This window comes from Pangasianodon hypophthalmus, chromosome 19 (genome assembly GCF_027358585.1).
Source record: "Pangasianodon hypophthalmus isolate fPanHyp1 chromosome 19, fPanHyp1.pri, whole genome shotgun sequence".
Lineage (NCBI taxonomy): Eukaryota > Metazoa > Chordata > Actinopteri > Siluriformes > Pangasiidae > Pangasianodon > Pangasianodon hypophthalmus.
This window is the reverse complement of record NC_069728.1, coordinates 7,551,875-7,571,956: the sequence shown is the minus strand read 5'-3', so window position 1 is coordinate 7,571,956 and position 20,082 is coordinate 7,551,875. Positions and strand designations below refer to the sequence as shown.

At 37.7% G+C, this 20,082-nt stretch overlaps 1 protein-coding gene across 3 annotated transcripts in view; it reads left to right on the top strand.

Moving 5' to 3' along the window:
* Positions 1 to 2,201: 2,201 nt before the first annotated feature.
* The window catches only part of si:dkey-71h2.2 (low density lipoprotein receptor adapter protein 1), a 35,917-nt gene continuing 18,036 nt past the window's right edge, over positions 2,202 to 20,082 (top strand). Inside the window, exons 1-3 of one of the 3 annotated variants that reach the window (XM_034313419.2) lie at positions 2,202 to 2,576; positions 13,329 to 13,471; positions 16,127 to 16,239. In XM_034313419.2, the coding sequence (XP_034169310.2) occupies positions 2,492 to 2,576; positions 13,329 to 13,471; positions 16,127 to 16,239 (341 nt within the window). In that variant the 5' untranslated portion in view covers positions 2,202 to 2,491. The remainder of the gene's footprint in view (positions 2,577 to 13,328; positions 13,472 to 16,126; positions 16,240 to 20,082) is intronic. The other 2 variants (XM_034313420.2, XM_026944694.3) reach the window with 2 other exon arrangements.

Sequence of the window (20,082 nt, the reverse complement as noted above, 5' to 3'; positions counted from 1 at the left end):
ATGTTTAATCTACTGATAAGAAAAGGTTACATATATAATAAACATTATTAGCATTATTTGGGAACTTACTGAGCAGCCAAGCTACAGTATTTCTTGTATGAAAGATATAATGTAATAACAACACATCACTCCTAGAGGGAGCTAAAGGACATGCCATTCATTGATGCTTGTTTACACTGATCTGGTAATTTACTTGTGCTGTGAAATTTGACACTGATTATTACTGATTAATTTGTCAGAGCTGCTTGCTAGGATACTTTGGGAATAGTCATGAAAAGATCTTATTCTGAGCAGAGTTTCAGTGATGGCACCCAAAACATTTTCCATTAAAACGTCTATACAGATTTGATTGTGGCTTTAAGGTGGTCTGGATATTTAGGCTTGTACTTGTTAGGAGAATCACCCTAAAATAAATAGTTACCCATTGTCCTTTATGGTAAGGTACACAGCAAAATTCCAAAGCTTGAATTAACTATCAGAGTGTTCATTTGTATCCAGCTGGAATTAGATAACATTGTGGGCAATTATTATCAGCTTTAAATTTCACTCTGTAGGCTCTTTAAGGCCAAACCTTTCTACAGATGTTGTTTACAGATGTCATCATGAATCATGTGAGAAAATCATGTGAAACATGCACTACACATGAAAAGTACACAATGTTTGTACATAAATTTGTGAAATACGAAATGGGATGTGTCTAAAAATCGTGTGAAATTTACACGAGAATCATGTAAATTTGTGTGACTTCTGTACTTTGAGAAATGAAGGATGATCCTACAGCAGACTGATGTTCTTGCATCTTGGGTACTTTGGTATTTGAGGAGCTTGTCTTGGCCATTACCTCATTTTACAAAATAACTTCAGATATGGTCAGGACATGTGTAGAAGTAATGGGTATAAAGAGAACGGGGTCGTGCACAGAGGAGCAGAGGGAGAGCCAGAAGGGTGTGTGTTGAACATGAGGTCTGCCTGGATGTCTAATAATAATAATAACCTTTATTTAACCAGGTAAGTCAACTGAGGACCAGTTGTCATTCATTCAGTGGAGATCAGAGCTTCATTTTCATGATGGGAAAGTAAATATATTGTGCAAATTGTCTGTATTGGATCATCATATTGTTATAAACATGCATCATTGTATATGATCAGGTAAAATTTATTAGCCAAACAAAAAAAGCTTTGTGCGTACGAAGCCGCTTTCTACAAGCTGGGTTTAAATGCAGAGGTTAAACAAAGGTGTGAGAGAGACAATACAGCCTGTAATGTAGAACAACCAAAGACTTTCTGCTTTTTTCTGTTTTGTTAAGGGCACTAAAGAATTAAAAGACATGGCCATTTTGCCCATTTTGTTTATGGGTATTTGAGCTGTGAAAATGACCAAAATGCACAAAACTACTGTATATAGATATTTCAAACAAATAACATAGCATGCTTTTCTGTGGATGACCCCACCTCACCAACGATTACATCAGGTCGAACAAGGGCCACTTTTGAACAATGGGGCATGACAACAGGAATAATGGCTGCTGGGGGAAGTCTTTAATGGGCAAATATTAAATACATGTGAGTTCATGTAGAAAAACTAGCTTATTCAATGAAAATCCAGCTATCAGCTGTCAAAAACACAGGCAGAGTGGTTAAACTACTAGACCATCTTTACTAGCTGGTAAGTGCTGGTAGAAAGGAAACAGTTTCTGTATTATTGCTATTAATGCTACAATAGCTAGTCAAGCTATTTTTACGAAGATTATGATTACACAACAGTAAGGCAAAGACCCGCTTGACCACTAACTCTATAACCACTAACAATTATAGAAATATTTTTTTTGAGATAAATATGATTAGATTTTTTTTTTATTGAGCAATTTGTCATGTACCAACAAAATGGCAACAACAATACATTCTTTACGTTAGAACAGCAGGATCAGGTGCATAAAAGGACAAATCACAATAAACAAGAATAAACAAACAAACAAACAAGCAAATAAAAGAATTAAAGAATAAAAAGGGTCTAGGGCTTTTTTGTAAATCATATTCTTCTATTATGCTAAAAAGTTTTATTGCATTTTTAGTTTTTGCTTTTGTATTAGAAAAAGAAACTCATTATGAAATACACAAAACCTAGGTTTCTCTTTCAAGTACTTTGATTTGTGTATATAAAATTTTACCAGAAAAAGCATAATATGACCCAGAAAGTCATCTTTCTTATTGTTCATAACAAGTCCCTAGCCACATGCCTGGAGGCTAGAATCCACGCGCATCACGTCGCCGCCTTTTTACGTCACCCCGGAAGTGGGCGTTGTGTGAACGCGCACCTTTGCGTCCGTATCCAAGCAGCTCCCGCACGCGCAGGGATGTGAGAGAGTTAACAGCGCTGTACATGGCATCATCCCACTCCACTGTGCAGAGAAGCGCTGTTACTGCTGTGCTGCTTAAGCTCCGTTTATCACTGGTTCCTCGAACACATTTATCCTGAACTACACACCTGAGCATGGACGCGTTAAAATCAGCCGGGAGAGCCATCATAAAAAGTCCTGGAGTTCCGCGGCACACATGGGGAACCGCCAAGCACGAAAGTAAGTACTCAGTGTTTAAAAAACTAAATATACAACAGGACATCCGAGTCTGTGATGCCTGATCATTGTAATATTGTGTAATATAATGTTGATGTGTGATCACTGTAATGCTTTGTGTATTCAAAACTGAACATGATGCCCTTTATGACAGGTTTGTAAATCATTAGTACTGCAAATAATAAAACTAAGCTTAAATAACACTTTATTTTTATGCAAATGTAACGTTTTACCTATTATTTTGTCTTGTCCTCCTCATCTTTTTTTTAATGCAAAGCTGATCTGATAGCAGCTCTCATCATTAAAAACTTTTCTTTCATGCCTGTTGTTGCTTAAACACAAACTATTCTAACACAAACCCATGGCTCTGATTGCTTTTAAATTGTCTTTTGCTATTTGCTCTACAGTAAATCTGCAATGTTTAGCATGTCCACTGAATAAAACCACTGAACTTTAGCATTTAGTATTATAATATTTATACTCAATATCTATTCCAGCCTCAATGTCCAAATGAAAGGAGAGTATGTTTTTATTGAATGAGACAATCAGGAAGAATCGTACATCGTTGACTGTGGTTCATCCATGGCCTGATGACTGATTGAGCTCTTCGGTTCTTTGTGTGTGAATGTGTTATTGGCTTGGAGAGGAGAAGCAGAAATGCACCCTGTGTATTATTCAGAAGACGGGGCACAGTGGCTTGGAGGTTAGCACGTTTGCCTCGCGCCTTCAGGGTTGGGGGTTCGAGTCCCTGTGTGTGTGGAGTTTGCATGTTCTCCCCTTGCTTCAGGGCTTTCCTCCTCTAGTCCGAAGGCATGCGTTGTAGGCTGATTGGCATTTCTAAAAGAGGCCCTGTGTAGGATAAGCAGTAAAGACGATGGATGGATAGATTCAGAAGACCAGATCTGTGCCAACTAATACCAGCGTTATTGCCATATTACAGACGGATATTAAACACAGAGTATACCTTCACTCATCTTTCCCCACCAAGACAGGCAAACCGTTTATATACTGGTTGCAGAGACAGTTACACAAGCAAATGATAATTATTCATTATCATTTAACTATCATGTAGATTAATGCATTTGTTATTTCCACACAATGTAAACCAAACCGCTAGCTAAGGAGTGAAGTGTTGGTATGTGATACAGTGAGCTGGTGACATGTTGCCTCCAGTCCAAAACAGTCACATTGATGTGTCAGCTACGAGTCATTCTCTCATAGGAAATGCATATGTCCTTGGTGAGTTGGGGATTATTTTCTAAGAGACACTCTCACTGGATTCAATTTTTAATGATTTGCTAGGGTGTCTTTTCCTGAATTATATTTGAGAGGCTAACAAAGAACTGTCAACAAGTCTGTTTAATTGCTGTAGGTACTGGTTACATAGCTACACGGGGAGTCTCTTAACTGCTCGTTAGCTTACAGGCATTCAGCAAATAGACTCTAACTCTTAAGGGCATGTTTGTTGCACTACATAGACCTCTGGTTGTCTTTAAAAATTCCAAAATTTCTGAAAGTGTGAAGCAAAAAAACAAAAACAGTATCGCTATTCATTCTCTCTGGTGTCTATTACCAGCAGTATAGTGGTGATTGATTTATGTAGGCTTCTTTGCTGTTGTGCCTAAGCAGAGAAACCACTTCTACACATAGAGCAGCTTTCGCTTGTCTGGTATATAAAAGCGAAATAAAAGGCAGTGTGCTTGCATATGCGTAACATCTCCAAACTGTCACTTTTGACAGCTGAATGATCAAACTCAGAAATGTCAGTTCTGACAGCAGATGATGAAACCTAGTCCCTCCAAGTCACATAGCAGAGCTGGTTGTCATCTGCTCTCGGCTTAAAGAAGCTGAGCGGATGCTGAGGGAATAACCTGAAAACCTCAATTTAACAGTTTAAATATCTGCATAGACATGAATATACATACTCCAGTCATGAGTCAGAACTAAACATAGCTTCAGTTTTCCACCCCAGCTTAATAAATGCAGCTAATGCTTATTTATTCCTGCTCTGCCCTTGCAAACTTCAAAGCTGTGAAGTCCAGTGCCATGTTTCCGGTGCCAAGAGAGAATGTGAAAGCTAAGCATATCCTGCTGTTACTCCTGGTAGTGCTCATCTGTCAAGGTCACGGAGCTGGCGTGTGCAGTAAAGCCGGGACATGAGCTCATGGAGAAGAGCTTCTGTCCCTTCTGATTGTATTGTTGAATTGTGAGTGACCTTCAGAGCTTAGTTTAATTGCCATGCATAGTAGAAAACGAGAATTTTTTTTTTTTGTCTAGCCTGACCATTATAATTTCATTATATGTAGCTATTAAATTCTTAACTGAAATAAAAATGTGTGATGTTCTGCTGTGTGAAGTCACACACCAAGTCTTTATCAATTAACCCAAAATAATATGTTTGACAGTATAACTAGTATAAGTTTTAAATTAGTGTTAGAGGAGGAGTTACAGCTGAAATCTATTTTATTTATTTATTATTGAAAACTCGTTACAACATATTACTAAGAGATTTTTGGCTTTTATGAGGCAGAGGTTGACACACTGTTGTGCAGGCCGGTCAGAGGCAGTGGTTGACTTTTGATGGTAATCACACTAATCATGAACGTGTGACTCACTAGCACTTTGTTGGTTCTAGGCAGAATGATACAGAACTGCATTCAGGAGATATGATATCACGTCCTCAAGTCTCCCTCATGCCAGCATGTCTGCTCTTGCATATTTATATTTATAAGCTGAAGTTGTCCCTTGGCACTCCTTAATGTACTTACAAGCTGAATGTGGCTAAATCATTTGAGGCTCTGAGAAGACATGAGAGTCTGTCTCTGGGAAGACATGAGAGTCTGTCTCTGGGAAGACATGAGAGTCCGTCTCTGGGAAGACATGAGAGTCTGTCTCTGGGAAGACATGAGAGTCTGTCTCTGGGAAGACATTAGAGTCTGTCTCTGGGAAGACATGAGAATCTGTACTTGATGACACATTTACAGAGTCTTCATGCATTTACGGTTCTGTAAGACTATGACCAACCCTGGTCCTGCACATTGTAGTGTTTTCCTGCTCTAACACAACCACTCCAACTCAATTATATGATTATTGTCATATGATATTGTGAAAGGCACTTGTGTTGTCGGTTTAATGCTCTGATGGAATGTGAATCTTTCAGGATAAGTACAGTACTGCATCTGTATGGACCCTTTTCAACCTTCCTTGTTTACGGATGCGGAAGTGTAAGTAGCAGTGTTTCAAAACTAAAGGTGAGATAGTGAACAACGGCAGCTCACAATCACTGCAGTGTCTTGTACTTAAAGCAAACATCCATACTTGAGCTTTCACTTCTTTCCCACCGATATAGAAGCAAAAGTGCTAATTGGCTTTTTACTGCTTTCCTTTTAATCCAAAATATAACGCTAACAGACAGTTTAGTTTTGCTGTCACTCATTCATTTCAGTTCCTAAACAATGTTCAAAGTGGCAGCAGGAATGCTACTGTTCATTACCAGATATGACAACACAGAGGTTATGAAAAAGGTCCATTCTTTTAGGCTTTTTTATACTACAAACAGTGTACAGATAGACAGATCTTTGTGTCGGTTGTTAAGGCACTCTGTGGTTTTCAGCCCTGTACTCAAATAAACTATATGAACATGAGATGGAAAACAACAATTCTGCCATCTCTTTGATATACTTTCTTTTTATTCTTTGCCTTTTGTCACAATATTTTTTTCTCTCTCTTCAAGGTGTTTCTCTGAAACAGATAAATATTTGTAGTAGTTACCAATCTCCCTTATTCTCTTTTTCCTCTTTCCCTCCCTATTTCTTTCTCTTCCATTTTTTCTCCCCATCTGTGTTATCATGGTTTTAGTGGCTGGATCCATCGGGGCTCCCTGTAGTTTATCCCCTGCAGGCAGCGAATAAAAAAGAGAATAGGATTTTGGAGATAATCACAGTGGGATGCACATATCTGCAAAGCACACAGACATTAAACCTAGTCAAAGCTTTATAAAGCTTAGACCACTCAAGCTGCTGAGATTAGAATCCAGCCAAAGACAATGTAATAGGGAGAGGTGCCACTTACTTTGACTTTAAAGCCAAAAGTTCATATTTAACTAGATTTGTATTTCCTCAAGTTGATACGCAGTGCTTGAAAGAAAGAAAGAGCAGCTGAAGGATAAAAGAGAAGAAAAAAGAAGGAAATGGAAAAGAAATAAGCAGTGAGGGCTGGATGGAGAAAAAGAAATAACGAAACAGCAAAGGAGAATGGATGGGAGAGACAAAGCAGAAAGAAAAAAGAAAAGATAAAGTAAAGAGGGAAATAAAAAGGAAACCCAGTAAAAGAGAAACATAGATGGAGGAAAGATGGAAAGAGAATGTGAACTCCTACTGGGGTCCTAGTGAAAAAAAAAATCAGGAAAATCTTTGATGGTTTCAGGTAATGGACCTAGTCAGGGTGTGCATTTTTTTCTGAGAATCCAGCAACTTCCAATGGCATGTAGCTTAAAATATTCAGAAAAAAGAGAGCTGAGTGCAAAGTTTGAATAAGACTTGAAGCTTTTATAACATGCCATAATGTGAACCACACTTGAAGCCACAAAACTCATATTTTGTTAAAACATTAAGGAGAGTAAGGTAAATTGGGATAAAGAGAGAGAGGAGAGAATGTATGCTCATGTAGGTGAGATTAGTCCTACATGAAAATCTTTGATGGTTTCTGGTAATGGAGCTTAATGGAAAGAGACTTTGCACCAGATTCCTGTAGATTTCCATTAGGAACTCATGATTGATGAACTGAAGTGTGTGGTGAGGTTTCAGCACCCTGGACAGTGACCCGTTCTCTTCTTTTATCAATTTTTCTTCAGTACTTCTCAGGGAGGTTGCTGAGACAGGATCCATTATCTAATGTGTGCCAATATTTTAATCAGTCAACTGATGGTGGTTGTTAAATATTTTATGCAAGTCTCTCATCTCCCACACTCAGATCTAATAGCATTGTGGAGTTGAGTGAAGGAGTCAAGTAAATTATGCACTTCTAAATAAAATATTCAGATTTCATTGAGTGTCACTTGTGCAGCTGCAGCTAGTACCTGCAGGGAGGAATCTTCAAGCCCTCCTTTTTTACTGTTCAGGACAGCTGTCCGGGAAATATAATACAACCCTGCCCATTTTTCTCCTTTTTCATATTCTCTACTCGTCTTCTCTGCTGAGGTATGATGGGCTCAGCCTCGTCTCACTTTGAAGATGCACCCTACTGTGAAAGCAGTTTTTTGATTCCTACCCTAGTTTAAGCAGTGGCTGTCCTTTTGGGAGGGTGAAGGTCTACATTCTCCACCCCTTCCTTTTTTGTGTTCTTTTCTTTTATTCTTAGACTCACTTTTATAAGGAGAACTTTTTATCATACACAGGAAGCTCAAAGTGAAGCTCAAACTTTACTTCTGCCATCAAATACTGCATGTGGAAGGGAAACATTAAACCTGAATGTGGAATTTAAATAAAAATTTCTGGCTTCTGGAAGACTTAAGAGCTCACATTAATTGTAATTGTAATTGTAGGTCAAAAGAAGGTCTGGCACATTTACATCTTAATGAGCTGCATTACAAAAGGCCCAGGCAATGTTTTATTGAGCATGTCTTCCTTTTAAAAATAGTAATTTTTTAAGATGCTAAATGATTCTGAATATAACCTTCTTATGTTGCTAAGTGGGGATTTATACTGTTGACTGAAGCCACATCAGAGATACTGGCTGCTGAGGAGGCAACGTTGGGAAAGTGTAGACATGTAGTGCATTCATTTGTGTTTTAAGAACATTTCTGTACTTTATGTAGTCGTTTATATGGTGCTACTCTATTATGTGTTGCAGTGGTTCTGGATAAACAACATTTTGTTCCAAACTACACTGAAAGCCCAAAAGTTTGTGGCCACCAGACCATAATACTAATACGTGCTTGTCGAACATCCTGTTCCAGATTTAGTTACCCCTTTGCTATTATAATAACCTTCACTCCACAGGGAAGGCTTTCTACTAGATTTTAGAACGTGGCTTTGGGGATTTTCTCATTCAGCCATGAGAGCACTAGTGAGGTCAGACACTGATGTTGGTCAGGAGGCCTGGTGTGCAGTCAGTGTTCCAGTTCATCAAGGTGTTCATTGGGGTTGAGGTCAGGGCTCTGTGCAGGCTTCTTAGTTCCACTGAAGAGAAATTGTATTGCTGTAACATACAAAGACATTCTACACAATCATGTGCTTTCAACATTGTGGCAACAGTTTGGGAAGAACCACACGTGGCTGTGATGGTCAGGTGTCCACATACTTTTGGTCATATAATGTATATAGAGGAATGACAAAAACCCGCTTTACTTGAGTTTCTGTCCGTAAGGTCAGATTAAGCATCACTATGATCCGGGTACTGTTTGTATGATATTACTGAAGAATTTTACTGCAGTCTGACTTGCCATATGGTTCTATAGCAAAGTTCACTAGCAATACAGCAACCCTAAATTCACCAGTTGGGAGGTTAGTGTGTGCCTGTCACTTTGTCACATACAGGTGGCCAGTTGCAATATGATATCAAAGAGCTGCATTGCTTTTAACAATAAATGACTATTTGTTGTTTTGACTCTTAAGATCTGGGTACCAGAGTCAAGCAGGGATGGTTGATGACACTCAACATTTACTGACAAGCCATTCATAATCAATTTTTTGCACCTTTTATTCCCTTTTATTTGCATATTCTGCATGTCATGTGGACAGAGCTGCTTGATGTGCATTATATTCACTGGGTTACTAAATCAAGCAGAAAGACTTGAATTAATTAAGGATTTTGAAGAAATTCCTCTCATAGGCTGGAGTCTTATTTTCCCAGTGATAGGATAAATATTTTATTTCTGTTCAGTAATTGGACTTGTGCAATCATCTAGCCTAATCACAGGCTTCCTGCAGATATGAGTTAATTGAAAGTGTAAGAAATTATTTGGAATTTGAAATGAATCAGGGATTACTTTAGGGGAAGACAGCTATTATATTTTAAAGTGTAATATCTGCATGCAGTGAAATTGCGTTCTGGCTCTGACATGACTGATAGTTGTATAGATATGAGTTCTGGGAAATTTGATCACTGAATCTCTGAGTGAACAAAGCTAAGAACATTTGGGTGAGAGGAGGAAATCTCTTCTGTTCTCCTTCTGAAACCATGGCTTATGAAGTTTTTTCAGGAAAGCAGGCATCCATTGTGTTTGGCAGTGATCAACAGTGCTGGTCCTGGAGATGCACTTTCCTACAGAATATGGATCCAACATTAATGCAATACACGTGCTTCTGAATTCAGAGGGAAGGTGGATCTTCAGGAGCAGGGTTGGTGATCAGCAGTCTGAGCTGACATACAGTAGTTTAGCATTTTCCAGCACCCAGAGAATTGATGAGAGAGGGAAAATAACATGGTTGGTTGTTTGAAAACATTTGGTCTCCATTTACAGAGTTTTATTTTTACATCCATTTTTACATTTACACATTTGGTTAATGCTTTTATCCAAAGTGACTTACAATTGAGACTGGATACAACTGAGAATTTGAGGGAATAAGTCAAGATTAATCAAGTGGCAGCTTGATGTTGGGATTTGAACATACAGTATGATCGTCCAATCAGTAGTCCAATACCTTAACTAATGAGTTAACACTACCCTAGTTGCATAATACAAAATTGGAAACTACCCTTCCTCACAGTAAGAAAAGTTTTATAAAATATACGTGTTGTATATAAGGTGATAAATTTGTGTCATGTTTGTATCATATTTATACACATCTACATTTAAGAGCTTGTTTTCCATTTTTCTAATATAATCTAATCAGCTCTCACATTAAGGAATTGTCAACTCTCACACATAATAGCATTTGTTGCTAAGCAACAAAGCACGATCCTACACCCTTCTGTGGTCTGTGCATTCTGCTGTCCCAAACAAACTGATCTGACTGATCATATTAACCAAAAAATGTTCAGCTTCTCAGGCTCAGTCTGTCTCTTTCCCTTTGCCATAGTCTCCTAATGTCACCAACATTCAGCTCTGACTGAAGGCCTAATCGCTTTACAGAAACTAAAATTGATTTACTGATATCATTTCATTGAGCATGATAGAGACTCGAGTTACTAAAATTAAATCAGTTTTGTCAATCAACTTGCTGCCCTCCATTGCAACCTTGCTAAAGCCTCCTCATGTCCTATTTTCAGTAATGCTCTAGATTCATAATATTGAGATTTTAAATACCAGGGGATAGACGGGCCCCTTATTAGGTTTTTAGATTGTGGATTAGAAAACCTTTTGCATATTATTTGTTTCTTTTTTAAACATATTTTAAATATTTTCCTATGCATTTCCTATGCATTGAAATCTGAATTATATTGTGGTTCTGCTAATAAAATTGTGAATATTGGCAATGAAAATTCAGCCCCTGGCCATTTCACATGTGAAAGATTGGTTGCTAAGGGCAACTGTCTCATGCCCATTTGCAAATCTAAGTGTATTCCTTAATCAAATCTGTCAGCAGAAAAGATCCATCATTAGTTATCTGTGATGAGAATCACTGTTGATTTAGTGTGCAAATGAGACCATTGAGCATTGTGAATGTCCACTGTAAAACCTAACAGTGGCAATGACTAAATAAAAATGAGTAATCACTACTCATATGTTTTTAAATGTCTTTATCTATTTATTTATTTAAATTTATTTAAATTTATTTATCTGAGTTAAGTTATGAAAACTCACTAACTGAACATTCTTTGAAGAGCTCAATCCTTCATCTCTGTGTGAAATTTTAAGTAAGAACAACTCATGTGATTCAAGTTTTAATTACTCAAATAATATTAGTTGAAACCTAGACCTTGGTGTGCTCTTTCACTTAACTTCAATTCAGTTAGTTAATAAATCGTGAGTAATATTGGCCATAGGTATTCAACTAAAATTTCATAAAATTCCCACCTTCTTCAGGTCTGGATAAGTGACCGTCATGACTGAAAGGTGACATCGAGTTACTTTTAATGCTTTTAATGGCTACTAATCAAATAATAAATGCTTTATTTTGGTGGCACAGTGGTCCGGGGGGTAGCTCCAAGATCGTGGGTCCAATCCTGGCATCAAGTGACTGTCCACGTGGATTTCCTGCCACCTTCCAAAAACATGCCAGTAGGTGGCTTGGCTAAGATAAATTGCCCCTAGGTGTGAATGTGTGTGCATGGTGCCTTGCAGTGGACTGGTGTCCCATTCAGACTGTATTCCTGCCTCACTCCCAGTGTTCCTGGGATAGACTCTGAATCCACTGTACCCCTGAGCTTTTTTAAACAAAAGATTTATTTAAAATTCACTTAATTAGTTCTTTAAACTTAACCTAGTGGATTTAAGTAAGTGTAACAAATAATAAGTTAAGTAAACTCAAATGTTGATAAGTTGGCTATACTGAAAGCACTCGATTTTTAAATTTAAATGGTTTAAGGCAAACAGCTTCCTCAGCTTAACTCATCAGGTTTTGCAGTGTAGCAGGTTTTGCAGTCTAGCAGCTCTTTACGCTATACTGCTTACTGTTCCACTATAGCAAATCAGCTTGCACCACCACATTTGTCTAATACAGATACAAGTGTTATTACAGTATGTTTCCTCCCTTGATAATCGTGTTTCATGTTTCAGCAAATTAGATCTCTCTCTCTCTCTTTCTCTCTCTCTGTCTCACACACACACACACACACACGCCAACCCAGACCAACCCAGACTCCCCCAAACCCTATTGCGGTTTACAGCAACCTCCTGTTTATAGACCAGTTCAAATCTCATTACTGTCATTCTGATCTGTTAATGTAATTTACCCTCACTCTATTCTTACAAAAACGTTGCCACAGACCAAGATTAAAAAAGGGATTTTTAAGTGCAAGTTGCTTTTGGGAGTAATCTGGGTAATGGCCTGGAGCATCAACATGGATTTGCTGGTAGTTCATTTGAGGAGACTGGTCTAGGTGAGATAGTGCCTCTCTAGCTGCGGGGAACAGCAGTGTTCTTCATGCTTTTTCTGGGACGAATTGTTTTCTTGGCCCAGATTTTCCCTGAGTGAGCATTTTGGGTCGTAATACAGGCAATGTACAGGCAATGGTGGCTAAAAATAGAAATGGCTTACATGCGTGGTATAATATTTGTTTATAATTGTTTTGGCCAGTTGTCTCACTTTTCTCAGGACCACAGCACTTTTGGAATGAGGTGTCAATGGATAATTTACTTCCAGCAGAGAAGTAATGGGAAACTTGTCCTTCCTCCTACAAACAGCTGGTGCAGGCTGGCAGCGGCACATAGTCACAACATGGTTTTATCAGAGCAACACAAGAATATACTTAAACATTCAGTGATATTTAACTTATTACAGGCAGACACCTTACTGCCATCTGCATGCTAATGTGCACATACACAGTATATAGATCCCTTTATCACCACATAGCCGTTTCCTACACTTAGAAATCAGTCCATAGCCTCTGCATAGATTCTGTAGGATTTTGTTTTGTGCAAAAAAAATGGGGCCGAAGCCTATTTAAAGCTTGCCGAGTGACACAAATCCCCCATTTCTCCCCATTACACTCAGTAGAACGACACCTACATGGACCATAATTTATGTATCTTTGTTTAAATGATTAGGGACCCAAGAACCCTTGGTGTTTTGTGCATTGTACAAATTAGTATGTAATTTTTGCTTATTTGTTCACTCCTGCCTGAAAAGCATCTGCTCTTTGTTTTTCTAGAGCTTTCAGAGAACTGGACGGACACTAAGGAAACCCTGCTGGAGGGAATGGTGTTCAACGTGAAGTACCTGGGCATGACGTTGGTTGGTCAGCCTAAAGGAGAGGAAATGGCTGCGGCTGCCATCCACAGGATTGTCTCAACGGTTAGTTTACATCAATGAGTGAAGCTTATAGCCAGATGTCATTTTTAAATTTGTACATAAAAAAACCTGAATGGAAATGGAAGTTATCAGCTTTGTTGGAAATATTGATGATAAGAGAAGATGCTAAAAAAATGATACAGTTTATAACCAATGACAGAGTAAAAACAGTAGTTACAAGAAACAGCAATAATCAATACTTTATTTTAAACAGTTTTAGATATGCACAATGCACAATTTGGTATAAATGACCAGTTAACTGCCTAGTATGTTGTCATCAAACTATTTCTAAAAATCACATTTGTTTTTCCTTTCTAAGTAGTGAGGTACTTTCATCAGAACCGCATGTTAAGTTAAATATTACGTGAGGTAGATGAGAACGTCCGTTAATACCAAGTTCTTATTAAGCATCACTATGATCCGGGTACTGTTTGTATGATATTACTGAAGAATTTTACTGCAGTCTGACTTGCCATATGGTTCTATAGCAAAGTTCACTAGCAATACAGCAACCCTAAATTCACCAGTTGGGAGGTTAGTGTGTGCCTGTCACTTTGTCACATACAGGTGGCCAGTTGCAATATGATATCAAAGAGCTGCATTGCTTTTAACAATAAATGACTATTTGTTGTTTTGACTCTTAAGATCTGGGTACCAGAGTCAAGCAGGGATGGTTGATGACACTCAACATTTACTGACAAGCCATTCATAATCAATTTTTTGCACCTTTTATTCCCTTTTATTTGCATATTCTGCATGTCATGTGGACAGAGCTGCTTGATGTGCATTATATTCACTGGGTTACTAAATCAAGCAGAAAGACTTGAATTAATTAAGGATTTTGAAGAAAGTTAGTTTACATCAATGAGTGAAGCTTATAGCCAGATGTCATTTTTAAATTTGTACATAAAAAAACCTGAATGGAAATGGAAGTTATCAGCTTTGTTGGAAATATTGATGATAAGAGAAGATGCTAAAAAAATGATACAGTTTATAACCAATGACAGAGTAAAAACAGTAGTTACAAGAAACAGCAATAATCAATACTTTATTTTAAACAGTTTTAGATATGCACAATGCACAATTTGGTATAAATGACCAGTTAACTGCCTAATATATTGTCATCAAACTATTTCTAAAAATCACATTTGTTTTTCCTTTCTAAGTAGTGAGGTACTTTCATCAGAACCGCATGTTAAGTTAAATATTACGTGAGGTAGATGAGAACGTCCGTTAATACCAAGTTCTTATTAACCTATAAAGCTAATGTATAGCCATCAATAATGTTCAGTAATGTGTCTTAAACATTTTTGAGTAATTACTTTTCTCTCAACAGTGGTGACAAATTTGTCATTAATTAGTTTGCAGCATTAGTTTATTACCTCAGAAATGTCTGGTTCAGATTTCATTAGTGTGGCTAGACTATGTGCCAGTATTTCTGTGACCTCCAGAAACACACAATCTCACACACACCTCTGTTGAAACTCTGGTAGTGTGATCCAATATTCTTTAGAGAAGTGGCTCTCAGAGTGGTGCCCAGCTACCCTCAGGGCTCTGTGAAGCAGGGTGTTCAGTGCTCATGATTTTTAAATTTTGCTACAGTGGTGGAAATCTACCATTTTAAAGTTTGGAGTTTTTAGTCTATTTGGGTGGCCCCTTGAATTGAATGGGTTTAATCCAGATCCATGTCAACTTGGACCTAATTTGTTCCATTGATGGAAAGTTGAGCAATAGAAAGATTTTTGCTCTAATAAATACGGAAAATATTATTGTACACATTTAAGTAAATGTTCATTATAGGACCCAATCTGTACTGAGAGGGTCTGTGGATTTTATGTTACACTTTAAGGTGTCATTGGCTAGAAATGATTTGAGATGACCTGCTGTAGAGAATAGCAGAACTAAAGCCTAGTGGAACAAGTTCCCACTTTAAAACTTACCTGAATGTGAGATTAGGAGAGCATTGATGCATTTTAGACAGAAAGAAAAACAGACAAGAATTGATCAGTTGTGTCTCTCTTCCCATGGAGACAAACCTTCTGAAGTGGATTACAATGGATATGCATTCATTTGTAAAGTTATGTTTTTTATAGTGATTAAACACAGCTTATTTAGAGAGGGATTCTGGACTAAGCAGAATGCATGACAGAAGCAGATTTGTTTTCTGTGTGTGTAACAGCAGAATCCGTGTCCCAGAGAAACATTTTGCTGCTAGAATCTGACTCCCAGAGATTACACACAGGCTTTTGTCTAGCTGCTAGCTAGTTTTTCATTCCTGCACAATGACTGCTGTCTCATGGGCACAGTAAAGGCCCTCCAGATATAGTTTGCCTGATTTCCTCATTTTCTTTTGTCCTTGAGAAGATGCCTGCCTCTCTCTCTCTCTCTCTCTCTCTCTACCTTGAATCACACACTCCTTCCAGTGTTGGCCCTGTTTCTACATTACAACCTCTATGCTCTATGGTAGTGTGTTAGCGCTTGTGTATCCCAATAAACTGTTCCAGTGTGTTTTTTATTAGGTCAGTTAAGCTTTTTACCACAGCAGATTTGTACATACAAGTGAGGTGTTTTGCTTAATTGCATTTGACAATCAAAATATAACAACATATAATGTACTTGTATATTTGGACATTAGATTTGTTTTTCTGACTTTTACAGGCTCGTGCCAGTGCAAAAAAATTTCGGAAGGTGACCCTCACCGTTTCCCCAAAAGGAATCATCATTACAGACACAGAGACCAGCGATCTTATTGAGAACGTGTCTATTTACAGGTAGTAAAGTATAGTTTCTTATAAGGGACCCTGTTACATTTTAGAAACTAGCAATACAAGAATTAGACAGATCTAACCTGTTACAGAGGTTTTGAAAGGAAATGTTGTTCAGTACACTGACTTTATTTAGCACTTGCATTTTAAAAAAGGGATCTGCATGCTAGATAATTTATTCGAAGCTCTTCCTTGTCCTGCCTTGATTAGTGATTGTGCTGTGTTTGAGTCAAGCTTCCATCTTTGATGTTTTTTTTTTTTTTTGGTCAAAATTGACCAGGCCTCTTAAAACTGTTTATGAAGCATTTTAAAAAATATGAATTATCATATTGTTACATTACACCTTTTAATCCACCCCATTCTTAGTTATTATTACAAGATTTGCATTGCTTTTTGGAATTTATGATGAATAAACCTTACTTACATGAAATTATACTGCTTGTTTTTGAGTAAAATAAGCATGTTTTAGGTTTGATTGATCTGGGGTACTGTAGTCCAGAGAGCAGAGAAAAACCCCGCTGAGTGATTATCCAGGATTATCCTGGTAGGTCAAAGTTTAGCTATTATACTTTTTAATCATTACAAATTGTAATCAGGTTAAAAGGTAAAATGATACACTGACCTAAACAGCAAAACATTACTTGCTTTGCAAGATTGCAGTTTCTGTCACATTATGAAGCAAAATTACATTCCAACTACATCCTAAAAACTGCACAAAAGGACCCGAAACTAGTCCAGAAAATCTGACATTGTACACGGGAGATAAATTTTGTCTTTGTTTTCTCAGTCCTTGCATGAGAAACAAGTCTGCCATGGTGCACGCAAATTTCTGATGTGTAGTATCTGCAATATGCTTTTTTATCATTAACCTAGTGCAAACATTATCCACTCCATAATCCCCCTTTCCCTGATCACAGTCATGCAATGTTTTTACGTCCTGCTGAAGATAGGGTGCTCTGGTGTTTTCCACTGTAGGAGGTGAAGGAATATTAAGTCACGATGCAAGGAAGAAAGGTGCGTGCATGTGTGTGTGTGTGTGGAGATAGGTGTTGAGCAGTATTAAGTGGAGAGCAGGTCTCTGACTGCTGCTATGCTGATGTTTTCTTATCAGCAGTACCAGAGACACAGGGTGCTTCTAATTTTTTTTAATCACACCGCCTTGTTTCCTGTCTTTGCTTCACTTCCACGTTTCTTAGCCCCTCCATCTGAGGATGCAAGGAATGCAAACAAGGACAGGAGGAATTGAGGACAAATGTGTTTACCAAATGTGACATCACTCTAAAGCGACTTCACTTATTGATGATGTGCTGCACAACATTTCACGCGCACATCACATATTAAATGTTGATGTTTTAGTCTATACAATATTTATTATTTAATATTTAATATATATTATTGCACCCATAGTCTCTTGATTAATTAATAAATATAATTAATTTTGTATGAGTGCTTCTTATTATCATATGGTTTATTTGAAAAATTTTTTTTTTTTTTTGAAGAGATGGAGATTTTTTATACCTACGTCACAAACTACAATAAAGAAAAGACCTCTGCGTAGGAAGCAATTGTGTATCCTTGAACTAGAAGCATCTTTCATTAGTATCCTTAAAAATGACAGACTTTGATCGATTTCCAGGTCAGAGGGTAAAGAATGTATAAGAGTCGAGAGTGTTTTTCCCCTCTCCCTTCATCCTGGTCATCACACTAGCCACACTCCTGTTGGTCGCACATGTGTCCTGCCAGACTCTTCACTTCTCTGTGGCCTTCTTTCTGCATTATTAATATACGTCTAAGAACATGAAAGGAATGGAGTTGGAAATATACTTAACTGGCCCTTCTAGTTGTTTTTCTTCTCTTTTGCTCTTGGCTTAGGAGGATCTTCTCCTGAGGGAATGCAACACTTCCTGGAGTGCTGGGTTTCCCTGTCGGATGCGGTCAGAGCAGACTTTGATCCCAGAGACTCGGCTAGATTTCAAAGAGCTAGACTTGAAAAGCAAAGCTTATTATTTGTTGATCAGTCAGAGACCTACTTTGTTAGTCATCTGAAGAGTAACAGTGCAGTGTATAATGCTATACAGTGCATGTACATAATTATAGGAAAAAAAAAGAAATTAGGAGAGTTTGTGTTGTCTGTACTCCATTTGTTGTTAAAATACTACATCCATCCATCCATAGGGTCACGGGGAACAATCCCAGGGGACTCGGGGTACAAGGCGGGGGACACGCTGGACAGGGCATAAAATACTACATAGTATTTTTTTTAAAATAATTGTTGTCCCGTCACAGTAAAATATAAATGGAAAAAAAAACCAACATCCATTAGGAATGTTGTGACTAAAACTCAGTTGCTGTCTTTGTAATGCGCAGTAGGTATTGTTTACTCTGTATTATTACTGAAAAACAATGACTAATTGATAGTTAACAGTAGGAACATAATGGAAATTAATACATATACCGTATCCATGCAGTTATTCAAGCAAACAAAGCATTAGTAGAGTAGAGAGAGAGAGAGAGAGAGAGAGAGAGAGAGGGAATGCTCCATCCTGTTATCGCAAAAACAGGAAAGAACTTGGCTCTAATGATATGTTTATGTATCTTCCTTTCTATTTATGGATCCAGCCCCCATCTCGCTTGCAATATAGTGCTTACGAACAGAAGGCAAGAAAACAATTCTTTCTATCTTTGAATAAGAATAAGCTGTCTGTAGTCTTTTTCACTTATGTGTGATTTTTTTTTTAACATGACATGAAACTTGATTTACTTGTGTAATTCATGAATTTTCATTTTTAATTTTCTAAAAAAAAAAAAAAAAAAAAAAAAAAAAAAAGAAATCACATTTTTATGCAACTCATGACGTAGCATTCCATTTATGGTTCTTAGTATTTATTCATTATTTATTCATACCCTTTTTTTTGTAAGGTCTTTGTAGATTAAGGTAACTTGTTTGTGAGGTTGCTTGTTTGTTTTTCCCTAAAGCCTGAAATCTGCTCAGTGTTTGTGTAATGAGATTTGGCATGGCTCTGTATCAGCTGTGTGGGATTTCACTGACAGGTTAAAACTGGTTTTGGCTTTGCTCCCACTGTGCCAGTGCTAATGTATTCAGCACTACTGTGTGTAACAGAACATAAGCAGGCAGACTCCCACTTCACTAATGCAGTTAAACCTTTGCTAAAGCACAGTGTTCATAAATCCTGTTTTACTTTTGTTTTATGAATTTTTATTAAGATTTTTTTCCAAAGGTCAAACCTGAAACACTGGTAGAATTTTTTTTCCACATCTCCAGTGCACTAGTCCTTATGTTGATTCCTGAGGGAACAAGATACCCCAGTTTCTCAGTGTTTCAGCCCAGTCAGAGGTTTACTAATGCAAATCCCTTTGTGTGTCTTTATTATTTATGACAGTTCTGCCTCGACTCGCACGCACGCGTTGTGGCAGAAATTGTAAACACACACGCCTTCCTGCCTGAAATCTGTGAATAGATTTTTTCCATTCCAGTGGAACATCACATGAAGTCAAATGAGAAATTTTCAAGCCGAGTGAAATTCTGTTTACTTCTTCATGACTACCTTCCACATTTAGACACTTTATTAGGAACACCATACTAATTCTTGGTAGGACCCCCCTGTCCTGTGCTCTCAGAACAGCCTCAATTCTTCATGCCATGGATTCCACAAGGTGTTGTTTAAGGTCCTGATCCACGTTGACATTGCAGATTTGTCAGCTGCACATTTATGTTCTGTTCTATCGCATCCCAATGGTGATCTGTTAGATTCAGATGTGGTGACTGAAGAGGACACTGAAGTACACTGAGCTTGTTGTCATGAACCAGTTTGAGATTTGTGCTTTGTG